At 36.8% G+C, this 26,109-nt stretch overlaps 1 protein-coding gene across 2 annotated transcripts in view; it reads left to right on the top strand.

Moving 5' to 3' along the window:
• Positions 1 to 26,109, top strand: part of RPS6KA3 (ribosomal protein S6 kinase A3) — a 73,346-nt gene that overhangs the window by 30,552 nt on the left and 16,685 nt on the right. For both annotated transcript variants that reach the window (XM_041399717.1, XM_041399716.1), the window contains exons 3-14: positions 3,726 to 3,842; positions 5,941 to 6,022; positions 9,755 to 9,835; positions 10,799 to 10,878; positions 13,329 to 13,435; positions 16,279 to 16,316; positions 16,684 to 16,826; positions 19,901 to 19,971; positions 24,161 to 24,249; positions 24,515 to 24,579; positions 24,677 to 24,779; positions 24,956 to 25,080. In XM_041399717.1, the coding sequence (XP_041255651.1) occupies positions 3,726 to 3,842; positions 5,941 to 6,022; positions 9,755 to 9,835; positions 10,799 to 10,878; positions 13,329 to 13,435; positions 16,279 to 16,316; positions 16,684 to 16,826; positions 19,901 to 19,971; positions 24,161 to 24,249; positions 24,515 to 24,579; positions 24,677 to 24,779; positions 24,956 to 25,080 (1,101 nt within the window). The remainder of the gene's footprint in view (positions 1 to 3,725; positions 3,843 to 5,940; positions 6,023 to 9,754; positions 9,836 to 10,798; positions 10,879 to 13,328; positions 13,436 to 16,278; positions 16,317 to 16,683; positions 16,827 to 19,900; positions 19,972 to 24,160; positions 24,250 to 24,514; positions 24,580 to 24,676; positions 24,780 to 24,955; positions 25,081 to 26,109) is intronic.

Below are 26,109 nucleotides of genomic sequence, written 5' to 3'. Positions count from 1 at the left end.
TCAGGAATGTGAAATGGCGGTTTGGGGTTTGTTTTGTTTTTTTAGAGGGTGCTCAAAATAACCACTGGAAAGTTGGTTGCATAATAATTGCATAGCATTCAAACATAATAATTTTTGTTTGTGTATAGAGAGCAAGTTAATACATTTTCTTATTTTCTTGTTCTTGTTGAGTTTTGTAGTGCTTTTAAAGCAATATAGAATCATAGAACGATTTGGGTTGGAAAGGACCCTGTAGCTCAGCTAATGCTACCCCACTTGCCCTGGGCAGGGACTCCTCCCATTAGATGAGGTTGCTCAAGGCCTAATCCAGCCTGGCTTTCAACACTGCCAGGGTTGGGGCATCTGCAACCTCCCTGGGCAACCTGTTCCAGTAATTCACCATCCTCGTAGTAAAGAATTTCTTCCAATACCTAACGTAAATTTCCCTTCTTTCAGTTGGTACCCATTACTCCCTGTCTGGTCACCGCAGTTCTTGATGAAGGATCCCCCTCTGGCTTCCCTGTAGTCCCCTTCAGATAGTGGATAGTTGCTATGGGGTCTCCATGCAAACTTCTCTCCTGTAGGTTGAACATTCGTAACTTTCTCAGCCTGTCTTCATAGTGAGGTCCTCCAGTCGTCTTACCAACTTCATGGCCCTCCTCTGGACTTGCTCCAACAGTTCCATGTCCTTCTTATGTCCACCTGATTGCTTTGCATACCTGAAGGCAATAAATTAAAAAGATTGGAGAAGCTTGTGTTTCACATGTTTTTGACTTTCCCAAGATTGCCAGGGAGCAAATAGATAAAACCGTTAAGCAGAAATGGATCAAAGTATCTGAAGTAATGTGTGCTTGACAGTCTGTTTTGCTGAGCTATTCTGTTCCTCCCTTGGGATTCTCTTTAAGTTTCAGTGGGTGGTTTAAGTAGTATGTAATCCAACTGATCACATAATAATTTAAAATATAAAACCAAAAATGTCCACCAGCAATTTATTCCTTTGACAAGTAAAATATTTCTTTCAGACTCTGTAAAGATTCAGCTGGTAATCAATGATGGTAGCAATTTCTCCTGAAAAGACAGAGAAGTTCAGATTATTAGGTGGAGTACTCAGCATGCCTGTGTGCACACACATATAAAATTTTGGCTGTCTTACAATGGAAACAGCCACCTAAACTTAAAGGACATCTTGGATTTGTCTTGGGTCTTCTAAAACTATTCTTAAAACTATATTCTTCACATTGAAGTATCTTTTTTCACTCCCTGATTTTAAAAGTTGCCAGCATGTTCTGTGCATTATTCCAAATCATGTGCTGGAGTTGTTTAATATATACGGACTCTCATACACACTCAGGATTTCTTATGTGCAGCTCATTTCCAACTTTGTAATCTTTTGAAGAATTGTCGGTCTGGGAGAAGCATGTTTTGGAATATGCTGACCTGGGTGGACAGTTGATTTGCATTTATATACAGTACTGAAATGATCAGATGCAAAAGGGTACATTCAGCACTAATTCATGCACATAAATTCTGCAAGGTGCTTGAAAAGCTTACAAGTTAGTGCTTCAGAAACACAGTTTTAGAACTTGGCCTCTACTAACCTATCACTATAACTAATTAGTGCACGTTTTGGTGCATATAGATGAAGGGAGACTGGAGCAAGGAAGACATACTCTTAGAGGAAAATCATAGAATATCCTGTGGTGGAAGGGACTCATCAAGATCGTTGAGGTCCAGGTCCTGATCTTGCACAGCACCATCACCAGGAGTGCCCAAGAGCATTGTCCAAATGCTTCTTGAACTCTGTCAGGCTTGGTGCTGTGACCACTTCCCTGGGGAGCCTGTTCCAGTGCCCAGCCACCCTCTGAATGAAGAACCATGTGCTAATATTCAACCTAAACCTTCTCTGACACAACTTCAGGCCATTCCCTCAGGTTCTGCCGCTAGATAGGTTAGAGAACACTTAAGCAAACAGAGTGTATCTAAGTCTGTGGGCCCTGGTGGGATGCACATGAGTGCTGAGGCACCTGGCAGCTGTCATTGTGAGGCCACTGTTGATTATTTTCTAATTACAACTTCTGCCGCTGGATAGGTTAGAGAACACTTAAGCAAACAGAGTGTATCTAAGTCTGTGGGCCCTGGTGGGATGCACATGAGTGCTGAGGCGCCTGGCAGCTGTCATTGTGAGCTGTCACTGTTGATTATTTTCTAATTACCATGATGACCAGGAGAGGTGACTGAGGACTGAAGGAAAGTGAATGTCAACTCCTGTCTTCAAAAATGGCAAGAAGGAGGATCCAGGGAGCTACAGGTTGGTCAGCCAGGCCTTAATCCATAGGGAAATCATGGAGAAACTAAGCATTCCTGTATACATGGAGGACAAAAAGGTAGCTGGGGTTTTTCAGCATGGATTCACAGTGGTGAAATGGCATTTGACCAGCCTGAAGGGAGGGTGTAAAGCTTTTTTTCAGTGCTGCCCAGTGGCAGGACCAGAGGCAGTGGATAAAATGGGAAATACAGGACTTTCTGTCTGAACATCAGGAAACACTTTTTCACTGTCAGGCTGGCTGAGCCCTGGCACAGGCTGCACAGGGAGGTTGTCACCATCCATAGAGATAGTCAGGTCCTGGGCAGCTGGCTCTGGGTGGTCCTGCGTGAGAAGAGGGTGTATGGTTGGACAGGATGATCTCCAGAGGTCCCTTTCAATGTCAACCAGTCTGTAATTCTATGAAAGGGGTCTAAGAGTTGCTCAATAAATAGATGAAAAGTATTCTCAGATTTATTTTATTCACTATAACCCATAGAAGAAATAGAGAATGAACAAGAAGGTAAAAGTGTAGATATATATTGCTTTCAGTTTGTTAGCTGTCAGTTGTGTGTTAAATTACACACAACTGGATTGCATGTAATGACTAGCTAGATCTTCAGATGACATTAACAAGAATGCAGTTTTTTTCTTACTTGATGATGATAAGTTCTGAAATTCCTTCCTTGTGTGGCAAGGAGTGTCACTTTTCAGGGGATTTTGAAGTTCAGTGCAGAAAATAGTGAATTAAGTGCAGAGCACAGGAAGATAAGATTCACTGCTGCTTAAAGCTTTCTGGTGACCAGCTTCTCACAGAAGGGGAAAGGATGAAGACTGGGCAGCTTTTATAGGATAGACTCCCCTTGAGAAGAAAGGCAGAATACTTTCTTCAACAGAATTTTGTCAGTGGCAGGTGGAGCCTGCTGCTGAAGTGGGAGTGGAGAGTGTTGCTTTGTGTGGAAATGTCTTGAGTCTCACAGTCTTAAAAGGTGAGCACTGGCATTGCTGCAGCATGGTGGTCCTCATTCAACTGTTAAAAAGGAGGGCTTTCCAAAATCGTCTGGGCCATTTGGTACATTCTAGGTGTGCTTTAAGATTACTAAATTCTTAAGAAGATTGGTTTCCATTAATTGGTTGTGAATCTGGAACAGAAATATGAACCAAATAATATGGGCCTAAGAGGAAAAGCTTGGGAATTGCTGACTTCTGTCAGCTCTGTTATTGTCTGGATCCTGGGGCATCTCTAAAAGTTTAAGCTACATTGTTACTGAACTAGTGCTGTCTGTCTTAATTATGCAAATAGCATTGCTAAATGGTTTTTCCCTGTACTTCACATCATCTAGTTCATTGGCTTCAGTGGCACTGGTGTTTTTCAACATATTGTGGATTTGTAAATATTTGTAAACCATTAATCTAAATTTATTCCTCTGGTTTCCTCTGCCAGGAAGAAGGAAGTATCAAAGAAATTGCAATAACTCACCATGTAAAGGAAGGACATGAGAAAGCAGACCCTTCACAGTTTGAACTTCTGAAAGTACTAGGACAAGGATCCTTTGGAAAGGTTGGTAACTGAACTCTCGTGGAGCCAATTATTCAGGAATATAGCATTGAATACTGGTTGTGAAATACTTAGAACAGTCATGGTTTTGCATTAAGGCAATGTTGCAAGTGAAAACTGCTTTCTAAATTAGTGCTAATTAGGCACTGTAATTGTGGCAGATATTTTTAAAGCAGTATTTTTTTGTGTTAGCATGATATGTGGATTTCAAAGTTCAGTAGAAAAAATGGCTTGATACGAAATAATTGGGTGTTTACTATTGAGATGGGATGTCATTCTTCTGTAACTACTCTTCTCCTTTTGAGAGGGTGAGGGTTGAAATGTTTTTTCGATGAGTATTCCTTGTTGCTTGCTAATTGTAGGACATCACCAGTACAGAATCTGATTTTTTGTAGCACGTTGCTATTGTCATGAACAAATTTTAGGCAATAATGGCTACTGAAGTAAATGTGATACACACCAGTCATGTTCATTGTCTGTTGCAATTTGGTTATGGTGCAATGTATCTTGATATATATCTGAACATCTGTTCAAGACTCAATGTTTCTAGCATTACATGAGTACTGACATCTCACTAGGCATAAATTTTTTATACTTTTAGTTGTCCAATTCCAAATTGAAATTGAAACATTAAGTTTGTGTGACAAGGCAGACCACCAAAACTGAATGGTGTATGTAAGGCAGAACAGGAGAGCCTTTACATCCATTTTCAGCCTTAATTGCAGTTCTGAATGTGATGTTAAGCTCTAGCATGTAGAAAAACCACCTTAGATATGGTGGGAAATTAGAAAAATAGTTCCCTTTTGGTGGTAGTAAGTTACTGTTGTGCACATTATTGTACCAGTTAAGTTTGGAAATCTAGGTGCCTAGAAGCTATAAAATTTTGTACTCCTACTAGTAAGAATTCACTGAGAAACATGATTCCAAAGGTTAGATTTAATCCAGAATCATAACCAAGTTTTTCTTTGGAAATCTTCAGATCATGAGCAGTAAATCATTCAAGGGCAAGGAAAAGAAAGCTAATAAATGATCATTTCAGCAATCACTTTTATTGATAATACTAAATTCAGTACTTTAATGGGAGGGAGAAGGGGGAATGTGAGTTTTTAAAAAGCAAAAATAATAAACTGTCTAGCTGACTCGAATTTCTGCAGAAATGCCAGTCTTGTCCTCAGTTGTCTTAGCCTTTATGCAAAAAATCATTAATATTTTTTAAAAATCCATAAATCATTTTGTTCTAATAATTTGTCATGTCAGTGTTCCCCATTCAGTTTAGAAAAAGGAAATCTGCATGCTTTTCAAGGTCTCTTGATGATGATCTGGTAGTCTCTGGATAATGCAAGGAATGTTAACATAAGTGAGAATTGGGCACAAAACCAAACACCAAACTGATTTCACACAACATGTTTAACTTCCTCATGTACCACAACACGTCTCTATACATGTCCATAGTCAGAAAACCTGTGACAGTTGGTTTCGATGGTTTTGTTTTGGTTTTTTTTTTTCATTCCTAAATCTAAAATTTGTCTCTACTGGAACTAATTTCATGTTAAGGATATTAAAAGCAATACCAGTCAAGAAATACCATGATACTGAAGAAGGAAATGAAACACCCTTTAATTGAGGCTAGTTGTTCTATATTGGTGCATGCAACACTAGGATATTTTTAAATTTATTTATGCATTGATTTATATGGGCTTCTGGATCAAATTTTGTTCACATATTATGGTCTTATCTGAAAATTATTTTATTAGCACATTTCCTGTGTCATCCTATGAATTTTAATAAGATAAAACTAGAGATTCATTTTAAAAAGCTGATTTTTGTGTGTCAAATTTGGAAGAACTTCTGAGAGAATCTAATATTTTTTTTCACTCACTGAAATGACTTAAATTAGACAAAAAATTAATTTGGCAGAGTGTTCTCGGAATGAACTTAATGAAACTTTTAGATTATGAAAGGAGGTTTGGCTTTGCAGAATCTAAAACTGTCAAATAGAGTTTCATTGAAATTCTAGTGACTACTTGAAGTTCATTGCAAAATACATTAATCTGACTTGCTTTTATTTTCTTTTAAGAATTCCTTCTAATTTTTAATGCAGGTCTTCCTTGTCAAAAAAATCTCAGGATCAGATGCTAGGCAGCTTTATGCAATGAAGGTATTGAAAAAGGCCACCTTGAAAGGTAAGCATTGTTTAGAACAAGGGAAGAGAAATAAAAAAGATAACTCGGGGACATTGTACCAAAACCTAATCTTTCCACAGCTCTGCTCTACAGATTGTGTCTTACAGTTTGTTCCCTGAAACGGGAAATAGCAGAATACACTGCTTTGTTTTGTAAACCTGGAAGGATTAAGGATTAACAATACCATGTTGGTAGTTAGAGAGGATAGCAGGCTCCTTCCCATGCCGCTTTCCTTAGGTGATGGTGGGTTAATGGAGTGGTTGTGTTACATCTGCCACCTGACTTGCTCCTGAGCTGTTATTTGAAACTTAATATCCTTCCGTTTTTCCTTTGCTGTGTGTCACCAAGGATACAGTTAATGCCTTTTGCTCAGTTTATAATTAGGTCATGATATTTAAAAGCACTTTCTATCATCTGTTTTATTCTAGAAGTTCTTAAGCACCTTAGTCTTTTTTTTTTTTTTTAAACAGACATATACTGTACACTTGCCCCAAACTCTTGGCATGTGATCTCGATGTAAAGTGTATTTTATAAAATCTTCAGTTAATCATCTAAGCTAAAACGATCACTTGAGCTAAAAAGAATTGTGGATTGGTCTGTTTCTTGGGTGGTTTTGATCCTGAATGCTATCAGCAGCAAAATGAGTCTAAGCCTGAACAATCTCAATTCTGTCTCAGAGAATTCTGTAAGAAAAAAGAAATAAGGTATTTTTTACCGTAGATCAAAATGAAAGTCACCTTTTGCACTAATGCCTTGACCAGGTTGTATGCTTGTTCTTTTATGTCATTGTTTAATTGTTTTGTCTGTGTGAAGTTCTTCTAATTCATAACTGTACTGAAACTGAAATGATAATTTTGAGGTGGCTCCAACAGCTTGTAGTGCTTTACCGATGTTATTGATTATTATATTGAATATCAGCTTTAACGTAGCCTTTTATCGTAAAATATTTATGGAATGATGGAGGGAACAAAAACATTGGTTTATGAACTTCTACTAAAATGTTGACATTTTTTCACTTAAGATCTAGTGCTGAATGTCACAGTTCTTACACTTAAAACTATTACAGAGAGGTGTGTATTTGAACAGTTTCCTATATTTTGATTCCTTTGTGTTTTGTGGCACGTGTAATTCTCATTATTTACTTCCTATTTTTCTGAATTTGATTTCCACTCATTTAAGATACATTAATATCCTCAACAGCCTTTCATTCCCCAGTCTGTTAATAGCTCAGGACTGGTCAAAGGTCACTCAGCAGTTGCTTTTTGAAGATGTTTGAGGGCTTCTCTTCATCACCTTTTGATTGCAATTTAACCTCATGTAAAAATTACAGTCCAGGCTGTGGTTCTAGTTTTGCCTACAGATGGGAGAGACTGATATATACTGAAACTGAGAGCATGACTTTTATTTGGGAAAGGAGACCTGCTGAGGCACTAAGAATTCAAGGATGCAAAAGGCTTGAGCAGAAAGGTGATGATATCAAGAGGATGCCACAGTCCTCAACACTTTGTATCTGGATTGTCACATGTTTTTCATGCACGTCTTGCTTGTGATTAATGTTTTAGAAAGAGCAGAGTTGCAAGAAAATTAAGGTTATTGTTGAAACTTTAATACTAAATTAACTGGAATTAATTCTGCTTTTCATAATTGCGTTTTTAATAACTTTTTGTATATGTAATACTATATCTTTAAATAATATAGCATATTACTTCATTTATCTGTGTTTCTTTAGCTCTTTCAAATCTATTTCATAAAGTTATTTTTGTGCTCCATAATTAAAGATAAAAAGATCACACTTGAAAACAGTGTACCTGATCCACTGAGATCCACCTGATCCAGTGTACCTGAGAGAATATTTTCATAGAAATGCAGCTGCATTAGCCAGAACACATTAATGTAACTGCACAGTCTAACTTTCTAATGTTAAGAGCAAATGCGAGAATATATACATATAATTTTGTTTACTGCAGAGACTAGTTTATTAATACACTCTGATAGGAGGTGTTATCTTTCAGTGCCCCTTTATGATGTGGAGAGAGAAACAGAGCCAAAACATTGCTAGAGCGTCTGGAATCAAATGTATTAAGAAAAATCAGTGCTTCCAGCAGAACCCATGTGGAAAATTACAGTCAAACAAAAATCAGATGTCAAGTCAAATAATGGCTTATGCTAATGTCTGAAATGAGCTCAGATCTTTTGCACTTCTTTTGCTTGGAATTTTGTTAAGTCCATACTTTCCATGTAACTGCTGCATAGCTGCAGGCATTTGAAAGAATTTTAAATTTTTTTCTCGACTGAACCTGCCTAAAAAAAAAAAAGGAATATTCTGAATTTCAATCTTGTAATTCAGATGAGCTGCTGAAACAGTTAAACCACACAACTAACTATCTTGTGACATTTTAATGGCTTTGGATGCAAAGGTCAACATTCAAATGTGATGTTTGCTTTGTATTTGAGCACTTATTTCATAAGCTTCCATTTTTATGGATGTGTTCTGCAGGCAGATGGAAACTTCATAGTTGTATTCATTCAAGAAAATTCATATCTGTATAACTTTTTCATAAGTATCTGTTTTATTGTAAGAGCCTGTTTCTGGGAAAAGATAGATAAACACCTTAACACCATTTTGCTTCTTGTTCTTTTTTTTCTGCCTTATGTTTTAATATCTGAAAATTGTGGCTTGTTAACTGCACAAGGAATGCTGTAAACTTAAACTGTGGTTGGGGCTTCATTGCTCTGGGGCACTTCCTTCGGGAAGTTGCATTTGTGAAAGGAGCAGTAACAAAATGTACAATAGAGGGAAAGAGAAAAATGCAACATCTTAAACCACTGAAAGCAAACTTTGACAGTTCTCCCTTGTGTAAAATGCTGAATTTTGTCTGTGTCCTGGCTGATTCAGAGCTTCAGATGGAAACCAAGCCCTGCCTGGAGCTGGCAGGGGAGTTGTGGAGAACAGCTGAAGCAGGTGCTGTGCTCATCTGACTGCCCTGCCTGTGTTTCTGCATTGCTGGCATGTGATGCTCATTTGGCTATGTTCTCTGGTGGCACAGGAGCACTTACATGTCCTGTTCAGAGCCACCATGCATGGACAGCACAGGCAGCTTGAGCAGCAACTGCTTCTAATGTCTGATATATTCTCAGTAAACGTCCTTCAAATCAAAAATATAATCTGAAGTATACACTACATTGAATCAATGTTATTTTTATTTTAAGTTCATAATAAAGGAAATGAAAAAAAAATCCCTTCCAAATTGTAAAGAACTTGATATTTTATTAGTGTGAGTTATTTAATGAGTTAAACCAATATAAACATCTTTATGATAGTATGGTTATATTTATGCTGTGTTTGTTTTGCCATGACTTTAATTCTCTATGCTTTTTACTAGCAGAATGTTTTGTACATAGCTGTGGCAGTTTTGCTATGATGTTTGAAAGGTTTACTAAGTATTGAGCAGACTGAAGGGTGGCTGTGTTTTCTCACGTGCTTTTGTTAAATTTATTTGCCTAATGTTAGGTTTTGTCGATAGCAAAAACTGAAGAAAATCAAAATGTATAAAGAAATTTATCAGAAAAAAATGTGTAGTAAATTCTCTCAGTTCTAAGGTGTGTACAGTATAATGACCTGCAGACAATTATAATATTACACAAAAGGAAGTACATCAGGAAACATCTGAGAAATACTGAGTCATAATGTTTTGGTTTTTTTTAATCTTGCCTGCTCATGTTCTGTTGTAGTTCGAGATCGGGTGCGGACAAAAATGGAACGTGATATCCTAGTGGAAGTTAACCATCCTTTTATTGTCAAGTTACATTATGGTGAGTTGCAGAAAAATTCATTTTTATAGCATAGAGTGTTTGTCAAGAAAGCTTTTAATATTTCCTCTGTGGTTCAGAAAATCATAGAACTTTTAGAGTGTTAAGTCCCAATCGTGCAGACTTGCTCTGTAATAATTCTCTTGCAAAAGAAGCACATGACTGACTTCATGCAGTGTTAAATCTTTGTAAGACTAAGACTCTGTAGCCCTTTGTGTTATTAAAAGCAGTTATCTATTAATAACCAGCCATTATTTTCCAAAAACTCTAATCTTTTGTATGCTGTAAATTTTTTAAGTTATTTCTTACAGTTGCTTTGTTTATTCTATAGAAAATGTATGCAATGGTTGGTGGAAATTAACCTTTTAATTTTAATAGTATGAGCATCTGTAGCACAATACTTATATGTAAGAGGGGAGGATATCAGTACTTTTAACATGTGGAAAGAAAGGGGAGTTTCTGGTTTGTTTTGGTTTGGGGTTTTTTCAACTCATATTTTTCTTTTAGGGTTTGTTTTTTCCTATAGTTAAACCTCATGTCTCTCTCACTTTTTAAAGTGGCTTAAGTTATGTACCTTTCATTATTTTGTTTGCCATTTTTTTGCAGACTAGATTAAATGTCTCTCTTAAGCTGAGTTTCTAGAGATTTTAAAAAGTTCATTAGTTACTAGTTTGCCCTTTTAAGTCTAGCTTCTTTCTTTAAAATTGGAAATAAAATGCTGGCTAACCTAAGTAAAGTTGATTTTTAAAAGAACTTTATTGGTGATTTGCTTTACTTTAATATAGCATGGGAATTACTTGGTCCGTGGTGGAGGATCAGTTACCTTATTCATTTCAATACATTTTCTCTCAAAGGAGAAAGAGAAATTAATTTTAATAATGAAAATAAGGGTGAATTATTTGATATGTTACTTTCCTAATAATGGATAAAGTTAGGTGATATTTAATTTTTTAATTATCTTTTCAGCTTTTCAAACAGAGGGGAAGCTGTATCTTATTTTGGATTTTCTCAGGGGAGGAGACTTGTTTACACGTTTATCCAAAGAGGTATACTTTTTAAATTTGAAAAATTGTCTATTGATAGAATTTGACTATAAATTGTCTGTATTAGGAGAATTTACATTTTAAATTCAGTTTTCATTGAATAAAATTTTGATCTGTTTTTAACCAGGTACATGTTTTGTTTGGTTGGGTTTCTTTGTACAGTCACTTCATGGATGGGCTGATGGCAATTTACATTATTTCTGAAAAAAGTCTTAGACAAGCATCTTTCTGTGCTGCTTTTTATACCTGGCAAAATCTTCTCCTTTTGCTACCATGTTTAAATATATGACTCAGAACCTGGATTTTTATAAAGTAAATTTGTGGCTGGTTTTGATATCCAGAATTCAGTGGCAGATAAGATATTCTCTTCTTTTACCCATGAGTGCAAAATTGCATTAAGTATGAATATTTAAAAAGTGAGACTTGTATTCTACTTATTTTAGTAATTTTCAAAAAGTGAATAATTGTCTCTATCATGATGGTAAATGTGTCTGTGTAGATACAGGAAATAACAACTTCAAAGGATTTCATTGCCTCAATTTAATTGGATTATAATTACTGAAATAAATGTTAGTATCTAATATATCACCATATTTTTTTAGAGTGTTTCTTATCCATTACTCCTGTTCTCACAACAAACATCTGTTGGGATAGAGATTGTATCCAATTGCATCTGGTAGCATGGACTTGCAGTTGTAGCTGCTTTCCATTTTCCTTTGCCACAACAGTATCAGGAGCAGCTGGGTTACTACTGCAAAGCTTTATTGTTATTAAGAGGAGAGTAGAATGGAATTTACTTTGTATATAGATGTACCTTTACTTCTGTGCTGACCACATAAATTACATTCGTTTTGATGGTGGCATCTGTTTCAAGTTGCCCTTTGTCGTTTGTTTTGCCACAGGTACTAATGGGTTATTAGTGCTCTAAAACTGAGATACTCTTAAGGTTCGTAGTTCATTCTTGATTCCCAAAAAAGAATGTATATTGGCTTCCTGCTCATGACTTTTTCACCCTGAGACACTCACATGTTATAAAATTTAACATGGTTAGATGAGAAATATTCATTATAGGTACCTGAATCTAAGCAGAGTTCATAGCTGGTGAGTGAAAAGGGCATTCTGGATGCTATTAATGTCATCCTCATACCACACCATGTGATCTTGAAATAGATCAGATGAATTGAAAGTTGTTGCTTTTTCCTATTAACTACAAAGGGAAAAGTGATTAATTCAAAGCTAGATGTCTACAGTGCAGATGCTTAAGGTTAGGAAAGATGAGTTCTATGCAACAGTTTCAAATAACGTAGTGTGGGTGTATTAGCCTACTCATAGAATCTTTTATTATTTGAGCTTTTAAATGTTTCTTATACAGATTTCCTTTCTTGAATATGCCTGCACTAAATATTGGCTCTTTTGTAGAAGTAACATCAGCAACAAGCTATTGCACAAGCTTTAGTATTGCTTTCTCTCATGAAACTACTAAGGGGAAAACATATTCTTCATTCTTAAATCTTGTTTAAAACAATGTTCAGCTTTGCAGAAACAATTTTTATGCTTTTGCACAAATAATAATTGCCATTCTTTTTTCTGAGTCTGTATGCTTTATCTTAAGGTATTAGTCTTAGATTCTAAAAACAAAGTAAGTAAAATAACTGAGTCACAACTGAAATAGAATCAAATGATGCAGGATCTTTTTCTGCAGTCTGAGAAGAGTTGAATTGTAATGTATTCTGTCGGGAATCACAACAGTTGATATACTGGGACAATATGTTCATTTCAATGAACATAAACAGTGAGTAGTTTACCTTCCTAATCCAAAAAGCGGGATTGCTACCAGGGATCCTCGCTGTGCTCTTAGACAGGCTGTTCATTTTACTCCTTGTTAACTCCTGTTAGTTTGCTCCTTGATCTGCCTTTCTGCAGTTACATCTCAGGCTGCGCCTTGGGGCTTTTACCATTGCTGTGACTTCTTTCTCAAGGTACCTAGGACCTTACAAAATCAAGATACATATACTTTTCTTCTTTCTTACTTCATGGATGAAATTCAGGCATTTGGACTTCTTTGGTCCATTTGTTGTCTGTAAATGAAATGATCCTATCTGACCAAGAGGTAGTCACATTTAAGTGCTTCCAAAGTATTTCAGTTTCATTACAATGTGTCTGTCTGTTTTCTTGAACAATCAGAAACAGATAATCTCCCAATTTGCAGAAAGAAGAATATATTGCCTTTACAAGTTCTTTTTCAAGTACGTCCAAGTATTTAAAGTATGAAATAGTGTGGGTTATAAAATCCTAGTTTTTGTGTAACCAAGAAATTTGAATTTTCTCGTGTTTTGTGTAGCGACAAATTCAAGTATTGTAAGAAGCCCTTCTGAAAAACCACTGTTGTTTAGTTTGTGCTGGTGTAACCTGTACAGATCTCACATGTGACATACATTGTGCTACTTTTTCAGGTGATGTTCACAGAAGACGACGTTAAATTTTATCTGGCAGAATTAGCACTTGCTTTAGATCATCTACATAGTCTTGGAATAATATACCGGGACCTAAAACCAGAAAAGTAAGGCTCCTCTGTGAGAAATGCAGTGCATTAATTTCATTTCTATAGCACTTCTTCCTTTTTCCCAACTGTTAAACTTTGGTAATTTACTATATAAATTGAACAGAGGGAGGTGGGGGAGGTTTATGAGCTATTTTCATTTAAAAGGTTAGATTTCACCTGTCTCAAAAAGGAAAAAGGATCTTAGCTTATGACCTATAGGGGGTTGAGGGAACTTTAAACTCTGTTTGAAGGGGAATGGGGACAAAGCCAGAGGTAAGCCTGTGGATGGCACACCACTCTTTGAGGGACAGTGTTCTGCCAAGGTCCTTTGGTCTGCCATAGAGGTAGAGTTAAGGGATGGAGGTCCTGTCGGCAGCAAGGATGAAATATCAATATGTTAGAAATCTCAGAAGCAGAAGACAACAAAAAAACATTTGTACAAATCAGCAGCAAAAGGAGGACCGAGGAGAATATCCATCCTTTGTTGGATGTGAGGCGAAACAAAGGATGAAGAAAAGGCTGAGGTACTTCATGCCTTTCTTGCCTCAGTTGTTGTCAAGATGCCCAGCCCCCTGAGCTGGAGGACAGATTGGGAGCAGAATGAAACCCCCATAATCTAGGAGGAAATGGCCAGCAGACTGCCATGCAATTTAGAACCCCGAAAGTCCATGGGACTGGGTAGGACTAATACAGGAGTTCTGAGGGAGCTGGTAGAAGAACTCATCAAGCCACTTTCAGTCATTTATCAGAAGTCCAGGTCAACCATAGAGGTCCTAGTCCAGGTCCCATGGATTCCCACTGGAAGTTGGCAAATATGATACCCAACCATAAGAAGGGTTGGAAGGAGAAGCTATCAACCGGGAAGCTACAGGCATGTCAGCCTGACCTCATTGTCAGGGAAGGTCGTGGAGTCATCATCTTTAGTGCCATCCTGTGACATGTACAGGACATCCAGGGGTTCAGACCACGCCAGCCTGGGTTTGTATGAGGCAGGTCCCGCTTGACCAACCTGATCATCTTCTATGATGAGGTGACCTGCTTAGTGGATGAGGGAAAGGCTCTGGATATTGTCTGCCTAGACTTTAGTAAAGCCTATTGTAACATCCAACCCTTAAGGAAAAAGGACCACCCAAGATTTTTAAATGCTGGTGGTGAAAAGGAAATTATATACCTCGCATGGAAATTGGTGTTTTAGTCCCTGGCCTACTATAAAAGCACATGCAGTGAGGTTTAGGTAAAGGGGTAAGATGAAAAGGAAGAGAGAAAAGGTGAATTAAAGAGGGAAAGAGAGGAAGAGAGAAAAAGAGATCACCAGTCTTGGCTACAGTGCCAGTCCCACTGGCGGAATATCCAGGGTCCGGGGGAATCCCTGGGTTTGTTGGGGGTTTGTTTTTATAGATAAGTTTCCCTGCCATTAAGGTAAGTTTCTTGTTTTCTATACAAATTAGTTGTTAGGCACAGTCTGTTCTTTCAGACCTTTCGGAAAATGGGTTGGGGGTCTTTGGGAATATTGGGTGGTCTTTTCTTCCCCTACACTCCATGCCTGCTTATCAACCTCATTCCTGCACTTGTGCTGTACTGTGTTGTGCTTATCTCCAGGAATTAGAACGAGGATGTTTGTCCCGGAAAAGTGCTGCCCTATCTCTGCATGGCCTCTTCTCTGGGCACATCTTGTTCTTTCTCACAGTGTGTTATTACCAGCAATCCTTGCTTATTACTTGCAATCCTTATCTGTTATTACCAACAATCTGTGGTTGGCCCCAGAGCCAAATGACTTTCAGTGTTTGAGACATACGTGTTAGCCCCTTATCTTCTGTGACTCTATGCCTTTGACACCATTTCCCACAGCATTGTCCTGGAGAAACTGGCTTCCCATGGTGTGGACGGGTGCACTCTGCACTGGGTAAAAGACTGATTTATTGACCAGGCTCAGGGAGTGGTGGTGAATGGAATTACATCCAGCCAGAGGCTGGTCACCGGTGGTGACCCCCAGGGCTCTGTGTTGGGACCAGTCTTATTTAGCATCTTCATTGGAGATCTGGATGAGGGTGTTGAGTGCACCCTGAGCAAGCCCACAGACAACACCAAGATGGGTGGAAGTGTTGATCTGCTGGTGGGCAGGAAGGCAATGTTTGCATATGGCACGGATGGTTCCTGCCATGGAAACTGCAAAGAGGAAGGGAATGGGGTCTGGGTCACGTCTGACCCCCAGGATGAAATGCAGATGGGGGAACTAAATCCATTGTGCAAGGGGTGTTACAGAATCCAGTTCCTGAATACTTTGCATGCTTTGCAATGCAGTGATATTCAGTGGTAGTCAAGAACAGTTGGCATCTCTGAGAAGTGTGGCCTTTCTTGTGATTGAAGTGAAAAGGTGGAGGCCCAAGGTCTGCTCCTAGTATAGGGCCTGTGGGTCCTGTTCTTTGGTCCTACATGGGGATATTTATTACTTGATGTTACTTGAAGTGGTCAACAACTTTTGAAATGGTAATTACAAATGAATACCTGTTACGTATCTGTATGAAAACATACCCAGTATAAGAGAAATAGAACTATGTCTCTGGTTTTAACAATTACAATTGTGCTGCATGTGCTGCAGATAGCCAAAACTGTTACTGAATTTAATAAAATATTTGAATAAAACTCTTGTAAATTTGTTTCTTAATCTTTAAAAACTAAGAGAAGGAAATCAAAATATGTAGTTTGAATGTATAGTGTAATAATTAATTTTCGTGCATTTTAATTCTCCCCGTCTTTGTGTATCCTCTACTGTTTATTCCTAAATATTGTCAATATGTTGTCTGAAACAATACATAAGATATTTTAATTAGTTTTTTTGTATTCTTTTTATTGTTTTTTAGCATCCTGCTTGATGAGGAAGGACATATCAAATTGACAGGTGAATAAAGGAATTGCAATACTAGGATCATTTCTGTTCATAGTAAAATCTTTGCATTTTCCTGTTGGTAAACCAATACGAAAAGTAATTTTAACTGATCAATAATTTAGCTGTGGAAGCAAGTAGTGTAATTAGCTTGAAATAAATAAAATCTGGATATTTCAATAAGATAGCTGCTTTACAAGTATATCTGATGTTATGGGCCTATGGTAATGTGGGGAGGGAAGGAGAATCCTGTGAGTCCCATATTAGTGTTCAGTTCTCTATACGAATGATAAAAGCCTAACACTTCATATTATGGTAAAAGTATCGACCGTGCACTTTTTTAAAAAAAATATTACATTTGGAAATATTTTTTTCCTTTCAGATTTTGGCTTAAGTAAAGAGTCAATTGATCATGAAAAAAAAGCCTACTCTTTCTGTGGAACAGTGGAATACATGGCACCAGAAGTTGTTAACAGACGAGGCCATACACAGAGTGCAGACTGGTGGTCTTTTGGTGTTTTAATGGTAGGTTTCTGGTAAATGTAAATAATAGCAAAATTGTGATTTGCAAGGTCTGCTGAAACAAATCAAACACTAACCCCTAAGGTGAGCTTTATGTTAATTTTAACTACAAAGGAAGTCTAAATTGTGTGAAATCAGTAACACCACGGTGTTTGATCAAGAACATGGACTAGGTTTCATATCAAAACCAATAATATACCATATTTTTATTATAATTTAATTCAAATATTTTATATCTATAGTAGTTTGAATGTTATGAGGACCAAGAGAAATACAGAAGTATACAGAAAAATGCTGTCTATTCCAAAGTGGGGAGGAAATTCATATTCAAATTTTAAATTTGAATTTACATTCAAGAGGAAAAAGGTGATTGGCAACTTTCTAATTAGAATCTATATTGTAATTACAAGTTAGTGGAATAATGACAACTGTTCACCTGTTGTTCTCACATATCAAATTGATTTAAATTACACTGACCTGGTTTGGTTTATAGTTTCTCAGTTGCTTATGGTGTTTCTGCAAGGGGTAATTACTGTAAAGTTGCAGGGTCAGGGGAAATATTATTTATATGGAATATAAATCGGAAAATAATAATATATCATGTTTGTTATTTAAGTAATGCTGAAAGACTTTTAATATTTAAAATATTTGTGTGCATTTTTGACATGGAAATTAGGCAGTTGTATTAATTTCTTACTGCTTCTGCTACATAACTGTAACAGTACAACTAATGTGTGTGCTTTATAGTACAAGAAGGACTCTTGTGTGTGAAAATAGGTCATCCTGTGGCTTTATGGTGATTAGAATGCTGTTGTGATCTGAAAACTGACTATGTAAAAGTAGCACCTGATAACTGAACTCTCGCCAGACAAGCACACACACTCCTCACAACTACACATTTTACCGTTAAGAACAGTCAATTAAAAGATAATTACAATGTAGCTGCAGAATATTTGTTGTTGATAACACAAACATAATTAAACTTCAGCTTTAATTTATAAAGCTAGAAAACATAATTTGGTGTTTATCAAGTGGATATGGTATCATTGAAAATTGCTGTAAGATGTTTAGCTGTGATTGGGGTGGCTTTCACAGTCTTAAGTGCACTGCATGTTAAATACTTTGGCTTCTACTTTGAATATAAATATATGACCTTAAAATCCAAATTCTATAAAGTAGCATATGAAATACAGTGCAACTTTTTCTAGGACATATTTTTATTTCTTGCATTTATAGTTTGTAATTTTCATAACCAATCTGTAAGTATCCACTTTTAACTCATTCTTAATTTCTGGGCTGATCAAAAATTCAAATGATGGTTGGTGTGTTATAAGTACACAGTAACTAGAGTGAACAGGAGTTATAGTATAGAAATGGAGATTTAAAGATACTTCAACAAATCATTTGGCTTCTTTTCTTGTGCTGCTAGACATGAAGTATGCTTAAGCCATTGTTAAGAAATATATTCCAATTGGTCCTTTAAAACAGTGACAGTTTTAAGGGATGCCATACAAGTGAAGACATTCATTTAAAGTTTTTAGAAGCACTGAGATACTCTCCTCCTCAAATAAAACATAAGTAGGAAAGGCCAGTGTTGGCTTATTCTATAAGTACTATTGGCCTGTTAATGTTGGAATATAGTATTTGGGAGGGGTGACATGTTGAGCTGTTAATACAAATATGTGTGCTTGTGACAAATTAGGAGCTTGTTAAAGAAACTGTATTTCATGCAAGTGTAAGTGGAGCACTCCAAATTTACCTTTTTAAAAAGGTTTTTTTTTAAGTGCACCTTGTGAAGATCTTTCTAAACCACAAACAAATTTTTTTTTTCTACCTACAGTTCTGACTTATCCCTCTCACATCTTCCTGACAATTGTCTTAGGTGTTAAAGTTAAAAGTAGTCTTTTTTTGTGTTAGCATTATTATTAAATTTAATTTTTTAAATGTACCAGTAAGAAATATTATCTAGACTATATTTACCAGTGGTGAAGAGATGGCAGTAAGAAATTCAAATTTTGTTTCAATAAAATGGTGTTTTAAAGAATATTATTAGTGCAACTTCATGCTCTTATTGTAGATCTACAAATGCTGTAGTCACACATTATTTATTCAAGTTATTCACTCCAATTTTTATGTGTAGGAGGCTGAATGTTTGGGTCATATGAGAAAAGAGGGGAATAGAGGATACCTTGTGTTCAAGATGACTTAAGTTTGCATAAGCTGTGCAGAGTGTTCCTTTATAATTATTTGTTGTTGTTAACTGTATGCCATAAAATTGCATTGAACTAAATTATTTTGAAATCTTTAAACAAAAAAAATCCAGTTTCTGCCTAAGTGCTGGCTGCCATGACTGCTGCCGGACTGCTTTCACTGCCTCACGTAGATCTGATATCCCTGCAGCACACTGCAGTCCAGCAGGAGTGCCTTTATATTTATCTATTTTTACTCAGTCACTTTCAGAACAAATCAGTATTTTAGCAGTGTCTGTTGCTTACTGCCAGGCACTGTAGAATGTGCATGCACGTACTGTGTAACTCTTGCGTGTTCCTTCAGGCTTTATTTCCACTGTATGCATACAGTAACCACTTTTCATCATGCATGTCTTTGTCAATCAGCTAACCTTTTCCCCTTCCCAATGAAGGCTATGTACATGCCAATTTTCAAAATTTTGACCTTTTTAAAAATTTCTGCATGAGGAGAAATCATCACTAACTTCTGAAAGGAAGACCTTTTTCCCTACCTCCTCCCCTTTGTTTAAAACTAAAAATACAGTTGTTCAGATCAAGTCTTCCTAGAACAAAAATTTTAGGCAGAAATTAAACACAGAACATTATAGTCTAAGTTGTTCAGATAAAAAGATGTAAAGCAAGTTACCAATATAGGAAAATATTTGCAGCTTTAAAAATGGCAAAGGCTGCTCCAATGTTCTTAGCAATTGAAACTGTACAATGAAGTTGTTTTGCGCAGACTTGATTGTTAACATGCATGAATTTTGGAAGGTTAAGATGCTAAGTAGTTTTGTCAAAAATTAGTTTTTGTCCAGGTAATGTAATTGATGAAAGTTTTACTCTATACAGTTTGAAATGCTCACTGGTACTCTACCTTTCCAAGGGAAAGACAGAAAAGAAACCATGACTATGATTCTCAAGTGAGTACACTCTTATTTATATATCTCATCAGGTATTCTACAGGGATGCCCTCCGGGCTGCAATATCTAATTTCTACTCCTCCCTCATTTTCAAAGGTACTGGTAAATCCTCACTCCCTATTCCAAATTATTAATTCCCTTTGCTGCCTATCTAATTTGCTTCACTGTTCTTCCACCATACCAGGTACAAAGGATTTCATAGCAGCTCTTTAATCTGTAATAATTTCTCCAGCCATGTGATCTCTCCCATCTTATTTTTTGATAACGTGCATTTTTTTTTCCTTGTTGTTTTTTTTTTTTTCCTTTATTTTAGGTTTTTGGAGTTTTTTTGAGAAAGTATTTTCACTCTTCATCCTTCTTTATCTTACCAGCTCCTCACCCTACCTCTTTATATTAATGGTGCTGCCAACAACTTGCCTCCCCAATACTCCTCCCTTCTGTACTCTCCTATGACTCGCCTTAGCTCCAATTTTTCCATTTGCTATTTTCAGCACAGATTTTTCATTAGCTCTATTGTGGGAATTACTTTCCTTCATGCAGTTAATGTTCTTGTTTTTGCTAAAGGAGGTCTGCTTTTTTCCTTGCAGTTCCCCACATATTCTCTAAACTAGTACAACCTATGGTGTAAATGCCCTGTTTTTGGGACTGTAGCCAAACACTGTGCAAACAAGTCTGTTTCCTTATATCATAGGTTCACTTCTCTGTTTCCATCTATTTTTAACTAATACCATTTTTTCCATGGAAGTTCATAAGATTATCTTAGTTTTCTCATTTGTTTTCTGCTTCATTGTTTATCATTGTTCTCAGTCCTGTTAGCCACTTGTCTACCCGTATATCAAAGCTGGAATTTCTTTTGCACTAAAAAGCCTGTTTTAAAAAATAAATATATGGAACTCTCATCTTTTCTCTAAATAATTACAATGTGAAAATCACTAGAAAACATACTCATTGTTTTCCTGGCTTTTGCTTTCATAATGCACACGTTATGTTATTCTTTGCCCTTGTTTTTTTTTCTTCATCTTATTTGCAAATATATTTAGTGATACTAATTTCTTCTGCTGCCTCAGCACTATGTGAGATCAAATCTTCATGTTGTGATTACTCAATGTCTTTTAACTAAAAAGTTCTATCTATTCACAGCAAGTATAAATTCCTTCTGACCACCTCCTATTTACAAGAAGTTTAGCCTGAGATAGTTCTGCACTCTCACTTGCTTCAGGAGCCATGCATTTTTTCCTATGTGTCTCATGAGTCATATCTTTCTCATCTCTTTCCCTGCATGTGACTCTGCTCTGTTCCTCAACAGTCTTTTCGCTGTGGCTATAAATATCTTCTGTATTCAGCTGCCATGTAGAATATCCTTGCATTTCTCCAGGTAATTGATGTTCATAGTCATTCATAGCCCAGAGAGTGGTGCTGAATGGAGTGAAATCCAGCTGATGGCCAGTCACAAGTGGTGTTCCTGAGAGGCCAGCGCTGTTTAACATCTGTATCAACAACCTGGACAAGGGGATTGAGTGACAGTTTGCAGGTGCCCCCAACCTGGATAAGAGGGAATATGGATCTGCTGGAGGGTAGGAAGGCTCTAGAGAGGGATCTGGACAGGCTGAATCAATGGGAATGAGGCCAATAGGATGAAGTTCAGTGGGGCCAAGGGCCAGGTCCTACACTTGCGTCACAACCACCATGCCAGGCTTAGGGAAGGCTGCAACGTTGCCTGGCAGAAAAGCACCAGGGAGTGTTGGTCAACAACTGCTGAACATAAGCCAGCATGTGGCCAAGAAGGGCAATGGCATGCTGGCCTGTGTCAGCAATCGTGTGGCCAGCAGGACCAGGGCAGGGATTGTCACCCTGTACTCAGCATTGGTGATGCTGCACCTCAAATCTTGTGTCCAGTTTTGGGCTTCTCACTATGAGGACACTGAGGTATTGGAGAGAGTCCTGAGAAGAGCAGTGGAGCCAGTGAAGGGTCTGGAGCACAGATTCTGTGAGGAACAGCTCAGGGATCTGGGTTTGTTTATTCTGGAGGATGTGCAGGGGAGGCCTTATTGCTCTACAACTACCTGAAAGGAGGCTGTAGCAAGGTGGGGGTAGGTCTCTTCTCCGTAGTAAGAAACAAGAGGATGAGAGGAAATGACCTCAAGTTGCATTATGGGAGATTTAGATTGGATATTGGGAAAAATTTCTTCATTGAAAGGGTTGTAAAGCGTTGGAACAAGCTGCCCAGGGAAGTGGCTGATTCACCATTGCTGGAGGTTTTTTAAAAAGATGTGGCACAAAGGGATATGGTTTAGTGGTGGACTGGGTGGTGCTGGCTTAATGGCTGGACTTGATAATCTTAAAGGTCTTTTCCAACCTAAGCAATTGTAGGTTTCTATGAAAGTGTGCTATGATGTAAAGACATTTTACCCTCTTTGAATGTTCTGTATTCTTACGAATATTATCTTGCATAGAAGTGTTTTTCTTTTGGTCATAAAAGCAGCTGAAAACCAGAAGATATTTTGAAGTGTTTTCTGATTAAGTCCACACTTTTTTTCTTGTCTGTGTTTTCTTTTTATTTTTCACATACGTAGTATATTTTTCCTTAAATTTTTCATAAAACTTTAAAATGGACAGATGTGCATATGAGTTCTGGTTTCCATCGTGTATATTTACAATAAACTGCTTTTCTTACCTTCTCTTCCTAAAAGTACACAGAAAATGCATTCTTCTTACAACAAATTTTTTTTGGGGGGAGGGGCGTTCTTTATTTCTCACAACATTATCAAGACAAATTTTTGTTTATTGTGTGTTTTACCTAAAACTGGGAAACCCTGCAGTTTGAAGAAATCACAGGTTGCTGCAACTAAGTTAAATTTTTAAACATTTTTCTCCTTTACTTAAGCAGTATCCCTTCATATAAAATTTTGCCATTGTCCATCCGGAATGTCAGAAAAAAATTGCTGTCACTCATGTAGTTGCATAATATAGGAACTCTGAGGACCTGGCAATTGCCTTTCCTTCTCCTCTGTCATGTGCCTGATGCAGGATTTTGTGAAAGGTGGTGGTGCATGCCGGTCAGGAACAGTTGGATGACCCACTGCCCATTCCTCCCCTCCATTGGTGGCCTTGATCTGTCTGTAGTATGTTATTGAAGAGCCTAAAGAAGCCAATGTTTTTCAGATTTTCCTCCTCCCTGCCCTAGCTTTTTAAATCCTGAAAGGAATGGGAAATTAACTGCGTTCTATTTTGGAAGTAGTGAATAGTGAATCAGTGGCAACACGTATGCATTTACACAAGTGATGCAGAGGTGAATATCTACAAATACCTGGAATAAAAGACAAATCAAGTTCTGATTGAAACGCAGAGCTTGTGTCGTGGACTGTTACAGAAAAATACAAGCTCCAGGTTGAATTAGTGGTGGAAAGGAGGGAATTATGTCCCTCCTTACCATTATCATAGTTACAAGAAAAAGTAAGACCTAGTAACAGTGAGAGAATGAAGGCTCAACATTAAATGGAGAGGAAGAAAATATGACAAGGATTACAAAATAAAATGAAATTGAAGTACAAAAGCTTAAATCTAAAAATTCAAGGCTGGCAAATTGTAAAAGTATTATTTGAAATAGATTGGGGAGGGAAGCAAAAAGGAAAAGAGGAGTGGGGTTTTTTGTTGGGTTTTTTGTTTGTTTTTTTTACCAGCTGATCCGGCAAGATCTGTCCTACCTTAATTGAATTTCTGTATTCTAGTTTGTTTCCAGGGTCATCTTGGTGTGTGTCATAGTGTGGTACTTTTCTTAGAACTTCTATTATATAATTAGCAGAATGTTTTGTTTGGTGTCATTTGCTAGTAACTGGACCTATAAAGTGGATCAAAGCATATTATGAAAATTTACAAGTTCATAAACTGCTCTTCTCTAGCTATTCTTCTCTATGTGCTTTTCCACCTTTTCCTCTACTTAAATATTTAAATATTTAAATATTTTTTTAAATTACTGAAAATACTATAGTACTTTAAAAAAAATTTTAAAAACCCAAATATGTTTACATGACTGACAGCACTTTTCCTCTGTGTCTGATGTCTGAAGGCAATTTCTCAGTGATGCTACTTCATTTATTATGGACTTGTTGAATGGCAAAGGACAGGGGGAATGCAGAGTTAATTCTTACCTAGATACGTTTGTATACTATTAATTATTTTTATTCTCTAGGGCCAAACTCGGAATGCCCCAGTTCTTGAGTCTCGAAGCACAGAGTCTCCTGCGAATGCTCTTCAAAAGAAACCCAGCAAACAGATTAGGTAAACTTTTTAGCAGAATATTTTTAGTTTGTTCCTAATATTCATAACATCAGTGATCATTAAACTGACTAAAATTTTGTTTCCTATGTAAAATGGACTTTAAAAGAAGAATGTAGTTTGCCCTTCAAGTGATCACCAAAGTATTATCATTTCTGCTAGTCATACATCTAAAATTAATGCAGAAGGAATAAAAAATATAATTTTGCTAGCCATTCCTTTTACCAATAAGAAAATAATTCATAGACATTTTTCTTCCTTATAAAAGGAGCAGGTCCAGATGGAGTAGAAGAAATTAAGAGGCACGCATTCTTTTCCAAAATAGATTGGAATGTGAGTATCTAATTAAAATCAATCCAGTAAATTTCTTGGTTAAGTCTTTTATGGTATCACCTAACTTTTCCATTTACAATTTATCATTTCTCTTCAGAAATTGTACCGGAGAGAAATTCATCCTCCTTTTAAACCTGCAACTGGCAGACCTGAGGATACATTTTATTTTGACCCTGAGTTTACGGCAAAAACTCCAAAAGGTAAAGAGCTATGAAAGGAGAATTTACGTATTCAAAAGACAGAATTTGAATTTCAAATTTTTTAATTCAAAATTGGATAGAAATTGTCTTTACAATTTCAAAGTGCAAAATTTCAGTACTTAATTTTATATCTACTTGTAAAGACTCTGCTTGTAAGTAGATGATGTATTTTTCAGATTCGCCTGGTATTCCACCCAGTGCTAATGCACATCAGCTTTTTCGGGGATTTAGCTTTGTAGCTATTGCGTCAGATGATGAAAGCCAAGCAATGCAGACAGTTGGAGTGCATTCAATTGTCCAGGTGAGTACATCTAATGAAAAAAATCGGTGCTGTCTCTTGGTGGATGGATTGTTTCCTTGTCACAGAATGAAGTATCATGAAAAAAATCATTGTCATCTTTTAGACAGGAAAAGTAAATATCAGATTATTTCATCCAAACAAAATCTCTGAAGGTACAGGACCTGTATAATTACCTGAGCCACAGGTTGAAATGGGCTTCAACCTTAAATGAAAACCTTCTACCATCTGTACTGTATTAACTCTTTCATGTCAAGCCATAACTATAAGGTGGAGTGGAATAACAGATATATTAATTTATTGGGTTTTTTTCCCCCATACATGAAAATGTCAGTTGACTCCTGCAATGCAGTAGTAGGAGGCACTGGACTGTGATTGTGAATTGTATCTGGATGTTGTGGACTGCCGGAATCCATGGCCCAGGACATATCCTGTCCCTCCTAAGCCACTTGAAGTTAGTTAGCTAATCTCTGCTTTTTGTGGCTGATAGCAGTGCAGCATACCAAGTCAGTGTTACAGTGCACACTCAAGCTTTGGCTTCCTTGATGTGTTTGAACACCTCCAGTAGAGTCTCCTGTATTAACAATTGTGAGGTTGTCACTTGGAAGAGGAAACCTCTGTAAAAATTGTATTTCTACCTCCTCTCTCTGCTTTTAATAATTACTGAGTGATGAAAACCAACTCATTATCTAAATTTTGTTGAGAACTTCTTAATGTATAGGTAGGAATAAATGATTGGATTTATGATTGGATTTATTTGTATGATTTGGTTTATTTGTATTTTTCAGTGCCCTGGTATTTTGCAAATGTCTGAGAAAATTTAAAAAAACCCCACAATTTATACAGAATGTGAATAGCCCTTGTGTTTCTTTAACACTTTCATATCTAGAATTGTCACAACATGCTTTTCTACACATTACTATTTCATGTGTAATAAATTTTTTTTAAATATAACTTCAGACCCTTTTTTACTCTCAAGAAGCTTTCTGATTTGATATATGATATATGCATCAGAATTATTTCTGATCCTGG

Source organism: Onychostruthus taczanowskii, unplaced genomic scaffold (assembly GCF_017590055.1).
Source record: "Onychostruthus taczanowskii isolate IOZ18803 unplaced genomic scaffold, ASM1759005v1 scaffold17, whole genome shotgun sequence".
In the NCBI taxonomy this organism is placed as follows: Eukaryota; Metazoa; Chordata; class Aves; order Passeriformes; family Passeridae; genus Onychostruthus; species Onychostruthus taczanowskii.
The sequence above is the reverse complement of the archived record's forward strand: the minus strand, read 5'-3'. Positions and strand labels throughout refer to the sequence as shown.